Source organism: Lampetra fluviatilis, chromosome 33, assembly GCF_964198595.1.
Source record: "Lampetra fluviatilis chromosome 33, kcLamFluv1.1, whole genome shotgun sequence".
NCBI lineage: Eukaryota > Metazoa > Chordata > Hyperoartia > Petromyzontiformes > Petromyzontidae > Lampetra > Lampetra fluviatilis.
In genome coordinates, this window is record NC_136307.1 from 3,486,652 (window position 1) to 3,501,904 (window position 15,253).

At 42.2% G+C, this 15,253-nt stretch overlaps 1 protein-coding gene across 5 annotated transcripts in view; it reads right to left on the bottom strand.

Annotated features, from left to right (window-relative positions):
* Positions 1-720: 720 nt before the first annotated feature.
* Positions 721-15,253, bottom strand: part of ECH1 (enoyl-CoA hydratase 1) — a 147,079-nt gene continuing 132,546 nt past the window's right edge. For all 5 annotated transcript variants that reach the window (XM_078871839.1, XM_078871840.1, XM_078871837.1 and 2 more), the window contains 9 exons: positions 8,619-8,790; positions 7,786-7,874; positions 7,241-7,365; positions 6,220-6,268; positions 5,873-5,937; positions 5,417-5,487; positions 4,326-4,397; positions 2,655-2,805; positions 721-2,298 (listed from right to left, as the gene is read on the bottom strand). In XM_078871839.1, the coding sequence (XP_078727965.1) occupies positions 2,194-2,298; positions 2,655-2,805; positions 4,326-4,397; positions 5,417-5,487; positions 5,873-5,937; positions 6,220-6,268; positions 7,241-7,365; positions 7,786-7,874; positions 8,619-8,790 (899 nt within the window). In that variant the 3' untranslated portion in view covers positions 721-2,193. The remainder of the gene's footprint in view (positions 2,299-2,654; positions 2,806-4,325; positions 4,398-5,416; positions 5,488-5,872; positions 5,938-6,219; positions 6,269-7,240; positions 7,366-7,785; positions 7,875-8,618; positions 8,791-15,253) is intronic.

Below are 15,253 nucleotides of genomic sequence, written 5' to 3' on the forward strand. Positions count from 1 at the left end.
ACTTAATGCTGCCATGCAATCATCTGACCCATAGGTGGCAGCCATCTCAAGCCAGAGGACGAGAGGACTCTAGCCGCCACGTATATAAAGGATTTATAGTGAAAAACTTTGTTTTTACAGGTTATACTTGTTACACGCTATTATTTAACTCTGTTGTTGTATCCTCAAATCTTGTAACTCAATTTTAGCCCACTTCCCAGTGTGGTATCGACTGCAAACTTGGTATACTTATGTCCTACTGATGACAATACTATATTCTATCATAAAAAACACATTTTAAAACATTATTTATTATATGTTATGTTTCGGCTTGGGTCTAATTGTCCACGGTAAACTGACGTTGGCTTCGGGGCCACTTCCTGGAGTAGTGGAGTTCTTCCATCACTAGTACGGTACATTTCATGAAAGCGTGTTTTAAAAAAAGTTTTCACATCATCCCCAGCAAGATAGTACTGAGCTGTAGTCATGAAAATAGGGCATGCTTAAGCGCACAAGCGTTGGAATTCGACCCAGGCTACGGGAATTGTAAGCACTGTGCCAGCCCAGTGACCCAAAGGACATTTATCTCGATGTTTATCAGTTGTTGATCTTTAGCCCGGTTTACTGTGCTTGCTTGCAGTGGTTCTACGTTCTCCGTACAGAAAAAAGCTTCAAACGCAAAGAATGAAGTTAGTGGTCACACTTTCTGCCCATAAAAGGCGTCAAGCAGAGAGCACAAAACACAGTAAATTGTATGTTTTAATTCAACGTTTGTGGCAATGAAAAAATTATATCCAAAATAACGTTGATATCTACGTATTTCCATAAGTACATTCAATAAAAAAAAACGCGGTCACGTTATAAAGCACAACCATTATCAGGTGTTTTGAAACATCCCTGCTATTCTCCACCACAATATTCCATACCTGTCATTCTTATCAGTGCCTACCTTATACAGACCAGTTCAGACCTTATTGGTCACCCCGTGCCCTTATAAATCTCAACGTTCATCCTACACAGTCCCATCACAAGAGAGAAACACAAATTGACACGTTTTTGCCCGTATTGAAACGGTTGCACGCCGTCAATTTCCCCGTACAAGAATACGGGTAAACCGCATGAGTGGACAGGTATGATTATTCCAACTACAATTTAACTTTGGTGCACCGTACATGCATAAGGCAGAGTTAATACACGTTTAAACCATCCACTATAGTTAAAATACAGCCAATGGATTTTTTTAAATACAGAATCAGATGAGAATCTTTATCCTGGAGAAATCCAATTATATATGAAGCTCTGTTGCACAGATGTCCAGTCGGGGCAGGTCAGCTGTACATGAACATGCTATAAAACAGTAGGCGACTATAACTATTTAAAATAAAACCTCCCTTGGGGTAAAGCACATCTCTGCACTGCTGGTGAAAACGCCACGTTTCTGCAGCAGGTACAAGTTCCACAGACCAATCACAAATTGGTGCAGGCCATTTAAGTGACCCAAGATCGTAGAATCAAACCTGGGTATAAATTGCATGATCATATCCACCCACTGCTTCTATATAAACAAAGGGGCTGACAACTTACAGGACTGATAAACTGCTTTCATTGAAGGCATTTCTTACCATTCGAAGAGTGTATTGTACTTAAATTGAAATCGTGATAAATTTGCAGACTTTGTTGGCAAAACCACCCACATGATCAACCATTTGATAGTTTTACCATAGGATCATTCACATTGGTTCAGCAAAGATTGAGGACCGTTTGCTGTACATGCAGTGGAAATTCAAAGGACAACTACAGTTTAGGCTGTTCGCTCTCTCATCCCTCAAAACTATTTCTCATGAGCAGCACTTCTCCCAATAGCCCTGTAAAAGCCATTATATCATTATCGACACTGGACCATATGATTTGATTACGTTTTCTGCAATGCCTTAAGTTATCACATCTCAAATTGTAATAAATTTGATTGACGAGAAGTACATCACAGAAAATCGATACGAGTGCAAATCGTGAGTGAGACAGTTTAACTGGCTCAATAATTACATTATTGGCATGTTTGTAAGAATTTAACTCGAACGTTTTAGTCGTATAAAGAATTTATTGTTGCCTTTTTATGAAAATATATATACATTGCAGTACACTATCCATTTCTTCCACCAATAGTCCCATCTTATGTGACCCACTTTGTAGATTGGCTCAAACCAAAGATTTACATCACAGCTTGGAAAAAACAGTTTCTTTGGGGTTTTTCTTTTGAAGAACGGCCGTTGCTGATTTCATAATGTCATCTGTCTGTAGCATGGCCATGTTCCAGGTGGCCTGTAAAATAACAGAAACAAGGATACACATATAATATATATATTGGGTTAAATGCTTTCAGTACTCAATTGTATGTTTCAGTGGTATAAGTCCTTGTATTCATTCGGTTCAAAAGCTTAAATTATGAGTGATGTCGGTGACATCATCACGCAGATGTGCGCAGTGCCATCGCTAATGGTCATATGCCTACCTGCACCAATCAGCCAACCAGCAACTTGTTATAATCGAGTATCATGGTTTAAAAAAAAAGCCGTATCGTTGCATAGTTGAGATGAGGATTTTAGTTTCAAGAACTTATGATTACAATGGTACATATACAACTCTTTGCAATCGCCAACCACAGGATTTGCACTCACCATGTATTCCAAAGACTCCCTGACCGAGTGGTCACGTGAGTACACGAGGTTGACTTTGCTGCCCTGCACGGCTACTGGACTTTTGCTAGCGATGTCTTCGGCAATCTGCAAGGCAGCCTCCATCAAGCTGGCCTTGTCAGGAAACACACGGCTGAGAAGGAGCATGATGAAATGTGCACAACATGACCTTTGTTAATAACAGAGGAAAGACTTGAGCAAAAACAAATTATTTTTCTTGTGTTTCAAGTAAGGTCAACAACTTATGAGGTTTTAAAAACTGTCACTTTTTAAATGGCACGGTGTGTACGTGTTCTAAGTTTGTATAAAGTGTAGGGTTGTGTGCGCTTCAAAACTTTTACACAATGGAGACCGAATAGTTGAAATAGCAAGACAGAAAATGCAACCTATAACACATTCCTGCGGAGAGAGCTGGTAGGAACGTTGGGTTGTTCGGTCAATGGGCAGGGTTAACGGCGGCGCGGTGTATTCCGCAAATATGGCCGACTGTGAGGGTGGGCACAAGCCGGTGTGAGTAGGTTAAACCTTGAGTTTTATAAGGGCACCACGGGGTGACCAGCCCCTCCCCACCCACCCCCCACCCAGCCCCACCCACCCCCCACCCAGCCCCACCCAGCCCCACCCCACCATCCCCACTCCACCCTCCCCACCCAGCCCCTCCCTCCCCACCCAGCCCCTCCCTGCACGACGGACGGACACAATAATCCCCTGTGGGCTGGTGTAACCAGGAGGTTCCTACCAGTAATAATAAAGTATGGTAAATCAACTCCAACGACCGACACATTGTACGGAGGCTTTCATCCAGCAGTGGATTGACACGTGGCTCAAAATTATGATGATGTGTATACATATTGCACTGATGCAGTTAGTTGAGGCTCCCTTTTAAATTTGGAATTCAGATGACCTCATAATAGAATAGCTATTTTTAGAAATGCTGTGACAAGGTCTTTAATGTCTGGTCTACAGCATCTGTTTTGCTAATTTCCCTGTACAAATTACTCGGCACCAAACCATCATATCTGGCCCAATAGCGTGAGCACCTAAGAAACTAAGAACCTCAAATGTAACAGTTAATTCATGCTTATACAAATATTAAACTTAATAAGCATTACTCTCTGGTTCTATCGGTAAAGTCAAATAGAAAATTTAATCAAATAATAATAGAATACGACGCTTCAGTTGCAACACAAGCAGCCATCATCAGGTAAGAATGAATGATAAAACACAGACACGGCAACAACATAGGCAGACACACATGCAGAGAGAGACACACACAAAGACACACCGAGCGTGACACACCAAAGAAACACAGACACGGAAACAACATAGGCAGACACGCATGCAGAGAGACACACACCAAGACAAACATGTTGTTTCCGTGTCTGTGTTTCCTTGGTGTCACGCTCCGTGTCTTTATGTGTGTCTCTCTCTGCATGTGTGTCTGCCTGTGTTGTTTCCGTGTCTGTGTTTAATCGTTAATTCTTACATGATGGTTGCTTGTGTTGCAACCGAAACGTCGTATTCTATTATTATTTGATTTGATTTTCTACGCGACTTTACCGAAAGAACCAAAGAGTAATTCCTGCAGTCACGAAAGCTTCGAATCTAGTTTAATAAGAATTGCAAATTATTGCCTGGGTTAAATGCACTCACCTGATTAAGCCACTGCTCTTGGCCTCATCCGACATCATTTTGCGACCAGTGTACACCAGATCACAGACCAGGCTGATGGGCCACAGCGTGAAATAGGAATATTTAGTTCAATGACATGCAACCAAAATAAACCATACATGTTGCTGCATACATCACAAGGCTGTGTACCCCTAGCTGGACAACTTGGGTTTCAAGTGTTGTTGACAGGAAAAAGTCAAAATAAGTAGATTTAGAAGCACTGCCATAGTGCTCTTAATTATGTAAATGCAGTTTAACATCAAATCTAGTTACATCACTGAAGTGGAACAGCAATGTTTCTGAAAGTTACTCCATATTGCATTAAACACACGTTTAAGCAGAGGTCATATGCATTATGGGGTATACAGTATATGCCAATAAGGTGACCTCTTGTATAGTAAATTACTCCGTATCTGTACATACAATACATACGTTTTCCTACATTAATTGGAAAAAATAGATTCGTATTGGACATTCCTGCTCATGTAAGCATGACAGAACCTTCATATATAGCAAGGGCAAGTTACACTGGTCAACACACTTTTTCTGGCATAACGTATTCCAACGGGTTTAAGGTAATTTTGGGGTGCTGATTCCAAATCTGGCATCAGTTTTTGTCTATCACATCAGGTTTTTGAGATATCAAACATTGCATTTTCAATAAAAACTGCAGAAGAAAAATATTAAATAAATGTGGATATCTACATAATATGATATTATAAACACACTATCCTAAAAATACAGCACCATATTTTGACACTAAAGCAGTCACTGACTCGCAACAACTTGCAATCATAAGTGACAGAGTTAATTTTGGGTAAGAGCAATGAAAATGGGGTATGCCGATAGGATAAAAATGAGATGTGATAGAACAAATCTGAGATCAGATTTGGAATCAGCACCCTGAAATTAGTCTAAAAAACAGCTGCAAAAGTCCAGGCCAGAATTTTTTTTTTGTTGACCAGTGTTATTCTTGTCAAAGTGTGAAGACATCATGACGTCCAGTGCGCAGTAGTGAAGCATCATTTATGTGAGCAACGGCCTTTTAAATTACGTCTCACATCACTGTTTACCTGCGACTTCCGATAACTTTTGGCAGACGTTGTAGGGTTCCAACATCTGCTGCCAGGCCAATGTCCACCTCCTACATGAGAGAACAATCTTTTTCAGGTAGCTGATGAGATACTTATAGGTATGCTCATGACATATTACGTCTGTCATCCAAGGAATGGGAAAACTAAATCAATAGCAACAGAACTTGACACAGCTTATTAATAGCAATGGGAAACATTAGCAAATTCTTTCCAAAAAGCGCTTTTTAACAACACAGTTAGCATGTTACAATTTAACATGTTCGTGCTTGTGTGTAAGCGTATGAGTGTAAAACTAAGCACGTGGGTGTAATCGAGCAAAGTTATTCATGGGATAGACATCAGTGAAAATGCACGTTCACATGGCAGAACCACATTTATTCTAGGAAAAAAAAAAACACACGTAATGTAAAATCCAGCAACAATTAATATTTTTACCTTGACTTGGAACCATGCATCCTGAGTGCAGAAACGGATATCACAGGCAGTGACCATGTCCACACCTCAAAAAGACAGCACACACATGCAACTGCAGTTCAAAATTACATCAAAGACATACACACTCAAGTGAAAGGTGTTTATGCCACATGTTAAATGAAGGCAAAGGGCCCGATTCACGTATTGGGTGGATTTCAGCCAGTAGTGGAAATTACAATTCCATGGTAGACAAGACTCTCCCAAAGGGTGACCACTGTAGTCTTCCCAAAATGTGGTACTCATTTTATGAACCCGGGAAGGTTGATGGGTGGGACTAGGAGTATAGGCTGGGAATAAGTTTCCAATACCTCCACCGACACAGGCGCCTTGAATAGCAGCTATGACGGGCTTGGAGCACTGAAAAAAATACAAAGAAAAATACAATTAACCAACCAAATCTTGTCAATGCTAAGATGGATATAACCCTAAAACAGCTGTTTTTGCATAGACAGTTCACACCTAGACTGCGTGACCTGGTCTTACACCATTGTGATGCTTCTTTAGTGAGACAAAATATAAAAAATACCACAGCCATGTGACTCTGAAGACAGAGTCACATGGCTGTGGCATCAATTCACCTCCACAGCATGGTGGTAGTGCCTCCCTGTAAGTCAGTGCATAAGGCAATTTGAAAGTCATAACGGCAGCAAATAATGATGTGGCTGTAAAAAGGCATTTTATAAATATATTTACTGTACAGTAAGGTCTCAAGGGTATGTGGGCTCAGAGTACGTGGACCCCCATTCATACTTACACTTGTGACTCGTACTTTCGCGACACGCACGGGGCAGGAAGCGAGTCAAACCACCTCACGCCATCAAGCAAACATGGATTTGACGGCGTGTAACTGTATCGCCTACGCAAGAAACGAGTCCACCCGGCTCGCATCTTTCGTATTGATCATATACAGATGATTAGTGAATCATTTACTGTACAGTACTGTACATTATTAAACATTTAAGCACATTTATATAAAAAAATACACTCTTACATTGCATATATTAAACTCGTATAGGCAAACCCCTACTCACGCGAATTTGCGCTTAAGCGGGGGTACACGGAACCTAACCCCGGTGTACTCTGAGACCTTACCGCATATATAAAAGCACATCTCAACTGTTGTGCTGCTGTGGTTCAATGCTTATTTGATTTCGTGTTCAAATTAAATACCACAAAATACGTTTTATGGTTGACTCGCATCAACAAATGAAATTGTATTGTATTCTAATAGAGGAAGAAAAAAGTATTTTGAACAATAAGGCTGCAAGATAGTTATACCAGAAGGCGATCGGGAAAGCGCTGTTTTGATTTTATGTGCTCCAGCCAAACCTTCTCAATGACAGTGAAGGTCTCTTGGTAGCTCTGGATGAACTTTCTGAGATGCCATGAGGTTCTAGCCGTATCGTCTCCCTTGGGCGACAACAAAGCTTCCGACATGTCCATCAGGTCGATGCCTGAGGAACATGGAGGCGTTTTTAAATGTACCCTAACCAACAATGTTGATTTATATAAACAGGTGATAACACTGACAAAATATGTATATGACAAAATAATGTTTTTTTTTACTCATCTGCTGTCAAGCCCAAAGGCTCGAAACGTCAAGCAGCTAGCCACAAGCAGCACTATTGAAGATACAATAGCTATGAGTTGATATATTTCTTGAATTTATCAAGGAATTTGCCACAGAACCTCCTAAAATGTTAAAGAATCAATGAGGCTTTCCTGAATTAAAAAGGGACTTTGTATATTATTTCAAGAGGTAAAATACCCTTTCTTGAGCTGAAATAATCGACTGACTAGATTACTGTAGGCATAGAAATAGATTACATTTTGAATTTGCATACGTACCGTATATGTATAAAATGTACTCTCACCTGATGAGAACACCTTCCCAGCCCCGGACACCACCACTGCACGGCATTCATTATCGTCTGCTATGTGGTTAAAACACTCCACCATCTCCCTGTCAGAGCAACACGCAGGCATGTGATTTGAGCGAGTTTTGTAGAGATTTGCAGAAGACTGTGCTTATTAACACTGCGGTAATGAAAAATCATGTAAGTAACATAGAAAGGCAGCATATGCAATGAGGAGAAAAGACCAAGTCCCGCGTTGATAATTCAGCCAAATTGCTAGACCACGAAAGAAAACGGCTTGCGTAGAAACTAAAGTTTGAAAAATGCAGCGTCTACATCCTCCAGTGAGTACGAGACAGTGGTCATCTCTCTTGATGGCCCTGCGTCAGTGGTGGAAATGCCATTTTCTTACCGGACACGGTTAGTCTCTCCACAAACCAATCACTGTTAGTGCACATTTTATTTACCATGAAACAATAATGGGCTGATTTGATCCTGCCAAGGTTTGAAATATTATCTTTCAAATTTGAGTGAAGAACAAGGATCAAATTGTACATCTCAATCCTCGTTTGTCATGCAAGGCTCTCGGTACACTGGTCGCATTTACCAATTTTCTCCATAGAATTACAACTGAAGACATTTCATACCCCGCACACACGTGCTTATATATAAAGTATGAACATCGCCGTTGTTGTGGGTCGCATGGACTAACATTTTAGAAGGCCTAGTGTGTAGGAAATGGTGCCCTACTTTAACATAAAAGTAATAAACCTGCAGGTAAACTCATTGACAAACCGAAACAATTTATGTGTTAACATTTGGTTACAGTCCTTGTTGTTGGGTTAATGCACCTCCAGAACGCCTGATTCATGGCATTGCGTTTTTCCGGTCTGTTGATCTCCACTTGAACCACATGCTCCTTGGGCTTGGTGAGACGCAGGGTCTCGTAGGTGGGCAGAGTGCTCATGGCAAGATGCCCAGACACCAGCTGTCGTCCTGCCACAGCACTCACTCCACACAGCCCTGTTGCCCATGCACAGAAGCACGCGCACACGTAAACAGCACGACTTAGAGCAGACAAAACGGACGTGTGGCGGTCACCCACGACTGCGCCAGCATGTTGCCAAATGGGTCCCGACTGTACTTCATTACTGCTCCCATTGAATTGGCATTATTAAGCGAGCCGAGCCGAGCGGTGCTTTGCCACAGCTGCTGCTGCGTTTCTGCCAAATGGCTTCTGGGGGAAGACCGATAAGTCACGGTTCATTATGTCACATTCACTCAATCGCGTGATTATTTCACAAGCAAAACATTGTTTTAACCATTACCAACATGAACTGCAATCAAAACAATTGTGGAGTTATGCTAATGGTTGATGTAAAGGGTAAAAGAAATGTTTAATTTCAATTTGGAAACACGCTTTTGACTTTGTGGCAGGCAGGCCTCTTTAAATGTGTTCAAGGATTATCTTTCAGCAGTAACAGAAAATGTTGTAGTTTGAAAATAATGCGATTATTTTTTTGTAGATTAAATCAATACATGTAATACACTAATAAAAACAATGACACTCTACATGTGTTGTATGTGTCGGAGTTATGAAATTTTGATGAAAATAATAAAAATTAATAATTTTCCGAAATGTGCGCAAATCGCATTAATTATGTTAATGTGTGTATTAACATGCATAAATTATGATGGTGTGAGTAATTATATGCATAATTTATGATAATGCGTGTAATGATATGCATAAATTATGATGGTGTGAGTAATTGTATGCATAAATTATGATAATCGCGGAGATAGTCGTGGTAATTTATGCGGATGCTTGCGATGATGTTAACGTGAGCAGTTGGTAATTAGGCTCAGCTTCGTTTATCCAGAGTTATGTCAATCAGGATAACACGATGATCAATGATTAAACGTTTACCGATTATCCTAGTGTGTGTTATGATATTTAGGTCTCCATTTTCATATCTCATCACAGGATACAGTTATCAAAAATAAGATGGTTTTGCATGGACTTGGAAAGAATCACTCGAACAGTTGGTGTTAAGCAATTTTATTCTAACAAGCATGTGACATTCTATCATGCAGGTCAAACATGCGTCAATAATTCATGAATAACCAAACACTTATGCATTTGCGATATCAAGCATTCGATTAATATGGATAACAAAAATTCTTATGCAATTACGAGATTAAGCATTGACTAAAATGAATGAATAAACACTTATGCATTTACTAAATTGAATAACTCCAAACTCTTATGCATTTTCGATATTGTGCATTCGACTAATATGGATAACTACAATTCTTATGTAATTACGAGATTAAGCATTGACTAAAATGAATGAATGAACACTTATGCATTTACTAAATTGAATAACTCAAAACTCTTATGCATTTTCGATATTGTGCATTTAACGAACTGAATGACCAAAAATTATTATGCAATCGTAACCTCTACCTCTCCACCAGGCATCTCATTAGTTCGTTTTTGTATCGATCACCATCGGCGACTGGCCGAGTTTGAAAACAAGCATGACACATTTAGTTTTGCGATAATAAAAGCACTTATTGTATCCCCGAGGCGAAAGTATATGTCAATAGATTCATCGGTAAGTATAATATTCTTTTAACGGAATGTTGGAGTCAATGGTGGGTGAGGGCGTGTTGCGGGAGAGCTAATCTGGCTCTGTTTTAATTAATTCTTCGGCGAGGCTCTATGACAAAGGAAACTGGTTTGACAAGATTTTCTCTGTGTTTCCTCGAGTCTGTATGTGGGGAGTGATACAACCTCTCTGCCGTCTGTGCGAGTTGCAGCTGACACTTTCTCCGCGATGAGGTGAGCGGCGGCGCTTGGCGGCGCTTGGCGGCCCTCGGTAGCTGACGGCGCGGTGGCGCGCTCTTGTAGCTGACGGCGCGGTGGCGCGCTCTCGTAGCTGACGGCGCGGTGGCGCGCTCTCGTAGCTGACGGCGCGGTGGCGCGCTCTCGTAGCTGACGGCGCGGTGGCGCGCTCTCGTAGCTGACGGCGCGGTGGCGCGCTCTTGTAGCTGACGGCGCGGTGTCGCGCTCTCGTAGCTGACGGCGCGGTGGCACGCTCTTTCTCTCCACTGCTGGATGACGAGTCGGTTCTCGTTGGTTGTCGCTCTGGCGATGAACGATGCTTTCGCTCGTTGCTGATATTGACGTTGGGTTGAAGTTGTTGGCTCGAGAGTGATAGCTGGAATCTCCGTCCGTTTCACTCGCAGCTCGGCGGCTCAGTGTAGTAATTCTTCTTAGGTGGTGCAGACCTCGGCTTGTAGCAGCACGTCGCTACCTCGCGATTCTCGTCATGCTGGATGACGAAAGCTTCTTGACGATCTGTGGTGGAGTTGAAGCCCTGGCGATGTGTGGTGGAGGGCCAGGCCCCTGACGAAGTGTTGAATGGATTTTTTCCCGGCTTATGTTGAGAAAATGCCCTCCGTTTCCCGAGTTGTTCAAAGTCTGTCATAAAACCTTCCTGTGTGTGTGTGTTCGTCCGTGTGTTTCGCTTGCGTGTTTGTCCGTGTTTATTAGCTCTGAAGACACAGCTGTTGTCGTTCTGGAAGGGGGGGGGGCTCGTGACGGCGCCAACGAAGTTATACATTAGCCAGACCGATGATTCGTGTCGAGTTATATATATAAAAGAGATATTCGAATCCATGTTTTTGTTACTGAATAATATTTGTCGCGACAACCTACGCGTTAAGCGAGCTTAATTATTTCCGCCCTCGCTCGGGGATCATATCTTTTGTCTCACACAGCTTAAGTTGTTTTGGTTTGGAAGTTGAAATGCGACTTATTCCATTATGCCCCAGTTAAGCCGAAACCGTGTTCCCGATGTTTCATCGTGACCCGATCTCTCATGGAGATGTTATTCCTTGCGTGTGCAATTTTTGCTGTCCGTGTTGTGGGAAGACAAAGACGGTTGTTTCCACGGTGGAAGCGCCCGGCGCATGCGCTTATTTATTTATTTCTGAGAGCGTGTTAATTTCCTTTGAGCCATTGCCCGGGAGTTTTATTGGTGTCATTTCCCGGCTTGGTGCCTGCGTGTGGAGATCCTCTCGGAAAGACAAAGACGGTCGTGTTGCTGCTGTTGTTTTCAGGGGGTTGTTGTGTTTGGTTAATTTTGAGAGCCTTATTCACCGTTAGCTCCTAGGATATTCACTTTAATTCCGTACTTATTATTTGACTTCTTGTGATTATTTAATCTGCTATCCCGGCTAAGAATTTTGTTTTGGAGCGAAATATATGCCATAATTGTTCTTCGATGCTTCGGCCCGGCCGTGTAGAAATTCTATAAAGGTAAATAATGTCAGTATTTAATTAACAATGATGGGTCGCGATTCTGGTGCAGACTGTAGTCTGATTTTCAATTGTAGTGAGGATGGATACTGTTTGCTTACTTCATGGCTAAGTTGTACTAGTTTGTCTAACATGGTTCAAAACCCGTTTGTGTTTTTTTGTTAATGTTGTTCCTTTGTTAAGAATATAATTATATATTTCGTGGCCTGGTTTTGTACTTATAAAAGGGTTTTTTTTCCCTTTACGAACGGATGTTTCTTCCAGAACCCCCCCGGCTACCATTCCCCCCTCCCTTGTTCCTCTTGTGTGAAATTCGGGGAGTTTTTTTATGATCTTGATTACCCTTCTTTCATGCCCTCTTTCCTTTGAAATGAGGTGTGCGCACATCTGTGTTAGTGTGTGGGGGCCTCTGTGGGAGTGTGAGGGCGTGTCCGTTCTCACGTTGCCCCGTGTATATTAAAAAACGATATTATCTATGTTGGCAGAATAATTCTTAAAAAAAAATAATTTTTAAAATTAAAAAGGGGGGCATATATCCAACAGTCCGCCCTTTTGAAAATTATCAGGGGTCGATTTGGCCACTGGCGAATTTTCAAACAAAGTAATGCCCCCTTTTTATGTCATGCATCCCATCAGCCGCCCTTACTCTCGGCGGTTATTTCTTACAACGCGCGTGCACGTATTACAATCTTAATCTGGTTACATCTGAATTAGCAAAGGAAATAACAACCGTTAACATCGATATTGCGTTACATTGGTTCTCGTACATCATAATTCCGACGAATATTCATTTTTGTTTTTGCTTACCATGGTTACATTTGAATTAAGCAAGGAAATTAACAACACGTTAAAACATCGATATCATCAGTTACATGGTTCTCATACATCATAATTCCGACGAATTTCATCTTTGTTTTTGTTAAATCCTGGGAAACGCTAGGTAGCGGTTTCGAACGCATTTATGCGTCACCTTCCTCATGTTGCCTGGTTTACCACTTATCACTTTGATAATTTGATCACGGTTTTCGGGTTCGTTTTTGTAATTTTCTCTCTCACTCTCTCGCGTCGTGGGAGTGTGTGGTGAAAAATTGTGCTGTACATAATCAGAATTCGCGCACACAACCCACTTTGACACTTGGTTCGTGGCATTCGCTCTCTCTGCGATTACATGCACATTTGCCGAGTTTGTGTGTCGATTTAATTCTGTCCCTCGTAATGTTGCCCTCTTTGTTTTTACGAGTGTGTTAGATTTTAACACCATTCCCGATATGTCATGAACATTCGTCTCCATTTTAGCACTCCGATCCACATACATTTTGGTTTCCCTTGGATATTTTCCATTCAAAGGCTCACGCCTGCGCTCCTCAGGGCGTGTCTCTGTGTGCTCTCTTTGTCTCTGCTGTCTGTTATCTACTGTCCGATCACGCCTCAATGCAACCCCGCACCCGATCCGCGCGCCTTTCACAAGAGCACCGCCCGTGTTTTTGCCCGCCCTGTCACCTGCAGCCTGCTTGTATTTCCCATTGAGCTCGGGGTTTAACAAAACCTCGGCGGGTGGTTCATCATGTATTTGTACCGCATTCTGTGTTATTCCTCTATTCCCTCCTGGTATAGCCGGTGGAGGAATTGGTCGGAATTGGATCGATTGTGTTTGACCTCCCCTCTTGCGATTCTCCTGAATGTTCGCATCCATACTTCCGCGGTCTGTGTAACACCTTCCCGCTAGGTGGTTATCTCGCCATCTCTGTGCATAATTTGAGCCTTGCGTGTGTCGTGGGATGGGGTGTTGATATGGTTCTGTTCTGAACCTCTCCCTCCTACGATTCTCGTACATTTTTGGCCGAGTGTTTTTCCCATTTGGGTGCCAAATTTTTTTTGGATTGTTACTTCGCCATCTCTGTGGGTAATTTTGACCTTGTGTGTGTCGTGGCATGGGGTGTTGGTATGGTTCTGTTCTGAACCTCCCCCTCCTGCGATTCCTCTGAATGTTCGGCTTTGTGCCGCTCTCATTCTCGTGCCAACCTCTCTCTGGGTTATTTTGCCACAGGTGCGTGTGTGTTTGCTCTTCTAGGCATTGTGGGACTGTTCGGTGATTTTTATTCCTCTCTGAGAGGCTGGGTTCCTTATCCCTCTCCCTGTGTTCTGGATCCGAATTCTGATTCTTAGCTCTGTACAACCATGCCATGTACGCCTTGCTCTCTATGCGGCGTAAGGATGCGGTTTCTGGATTCAAAACCATTCTCACCCTTTCTGTAATCTCTGGGCTCAAGGATTCAAAAAACATAATTTTGAACATTTTATCTCCTTCGTGGTATTGATTCACATCGCCTGCGTAATACGCTCTTTTAAATTGTACGAGGTAGTCACGTGGATCTTGGTCCATGCCCTGGGTCATCGATTTTACAGCATAAAACCCTTCAGTGAGTGTCGAATATTCTCCAAACTTCCGAATCACTGCCAGGCTCAGTTGTTTAAAATCATTTCTAACCTTGTGTGGTAGTGACTTTACCCATGTGATAGAATCTTTATGTAAGGTCCGTTTCAACAAACTCGCTTTTTCATCCCGTCTCATCAGCCCTCTAATCATTGCCTCCTCTTCCACTGTCGCGATATGTGTATGTATATCCATGGACTTATTGTGGGGGTCAAAATCGGGAATTCTGACTAGAGCCTTGTCCATCAATTTAAGGGTTTTACTGGTGAATAGGTATTCCGAAAGTTGATTGCCGACAGCGTCATCATCAAACAAGTTATCATCAGGCAATCTGTCACTTTTATCTGTTCTGTGTGGGGCGTGATTAAGCGGTGTGCATTTTCTGTGTGCGCGCCCAGTGCCGTGTCGCTCGTGTTGCCATTTCCCTTCAGTTTTTGCCTCTGCCCTTAGTGGAGCATGTCCAGTCGACTTTACTTTAACATTTTGCCTCCCTCTATCTGTGAAGTTGTCAGTCTCACATGTTTTTGTTTGCATATGTATCTCTCCCTCCCTTCTCTCGAATTGTGAGGGTTTCCCTTTGTCAAGGACTTTTTGTTTGATATCCATAATTTTTTTGCGATCAGTCCCTGGACTCTGTCCCCGTACCCACGAGTGTGATTTAATGTTACTTCCATATTTATTCTGTGGATCCACGTCTGTGAGTTTCGCTGGTGTCGCGAGCCCTG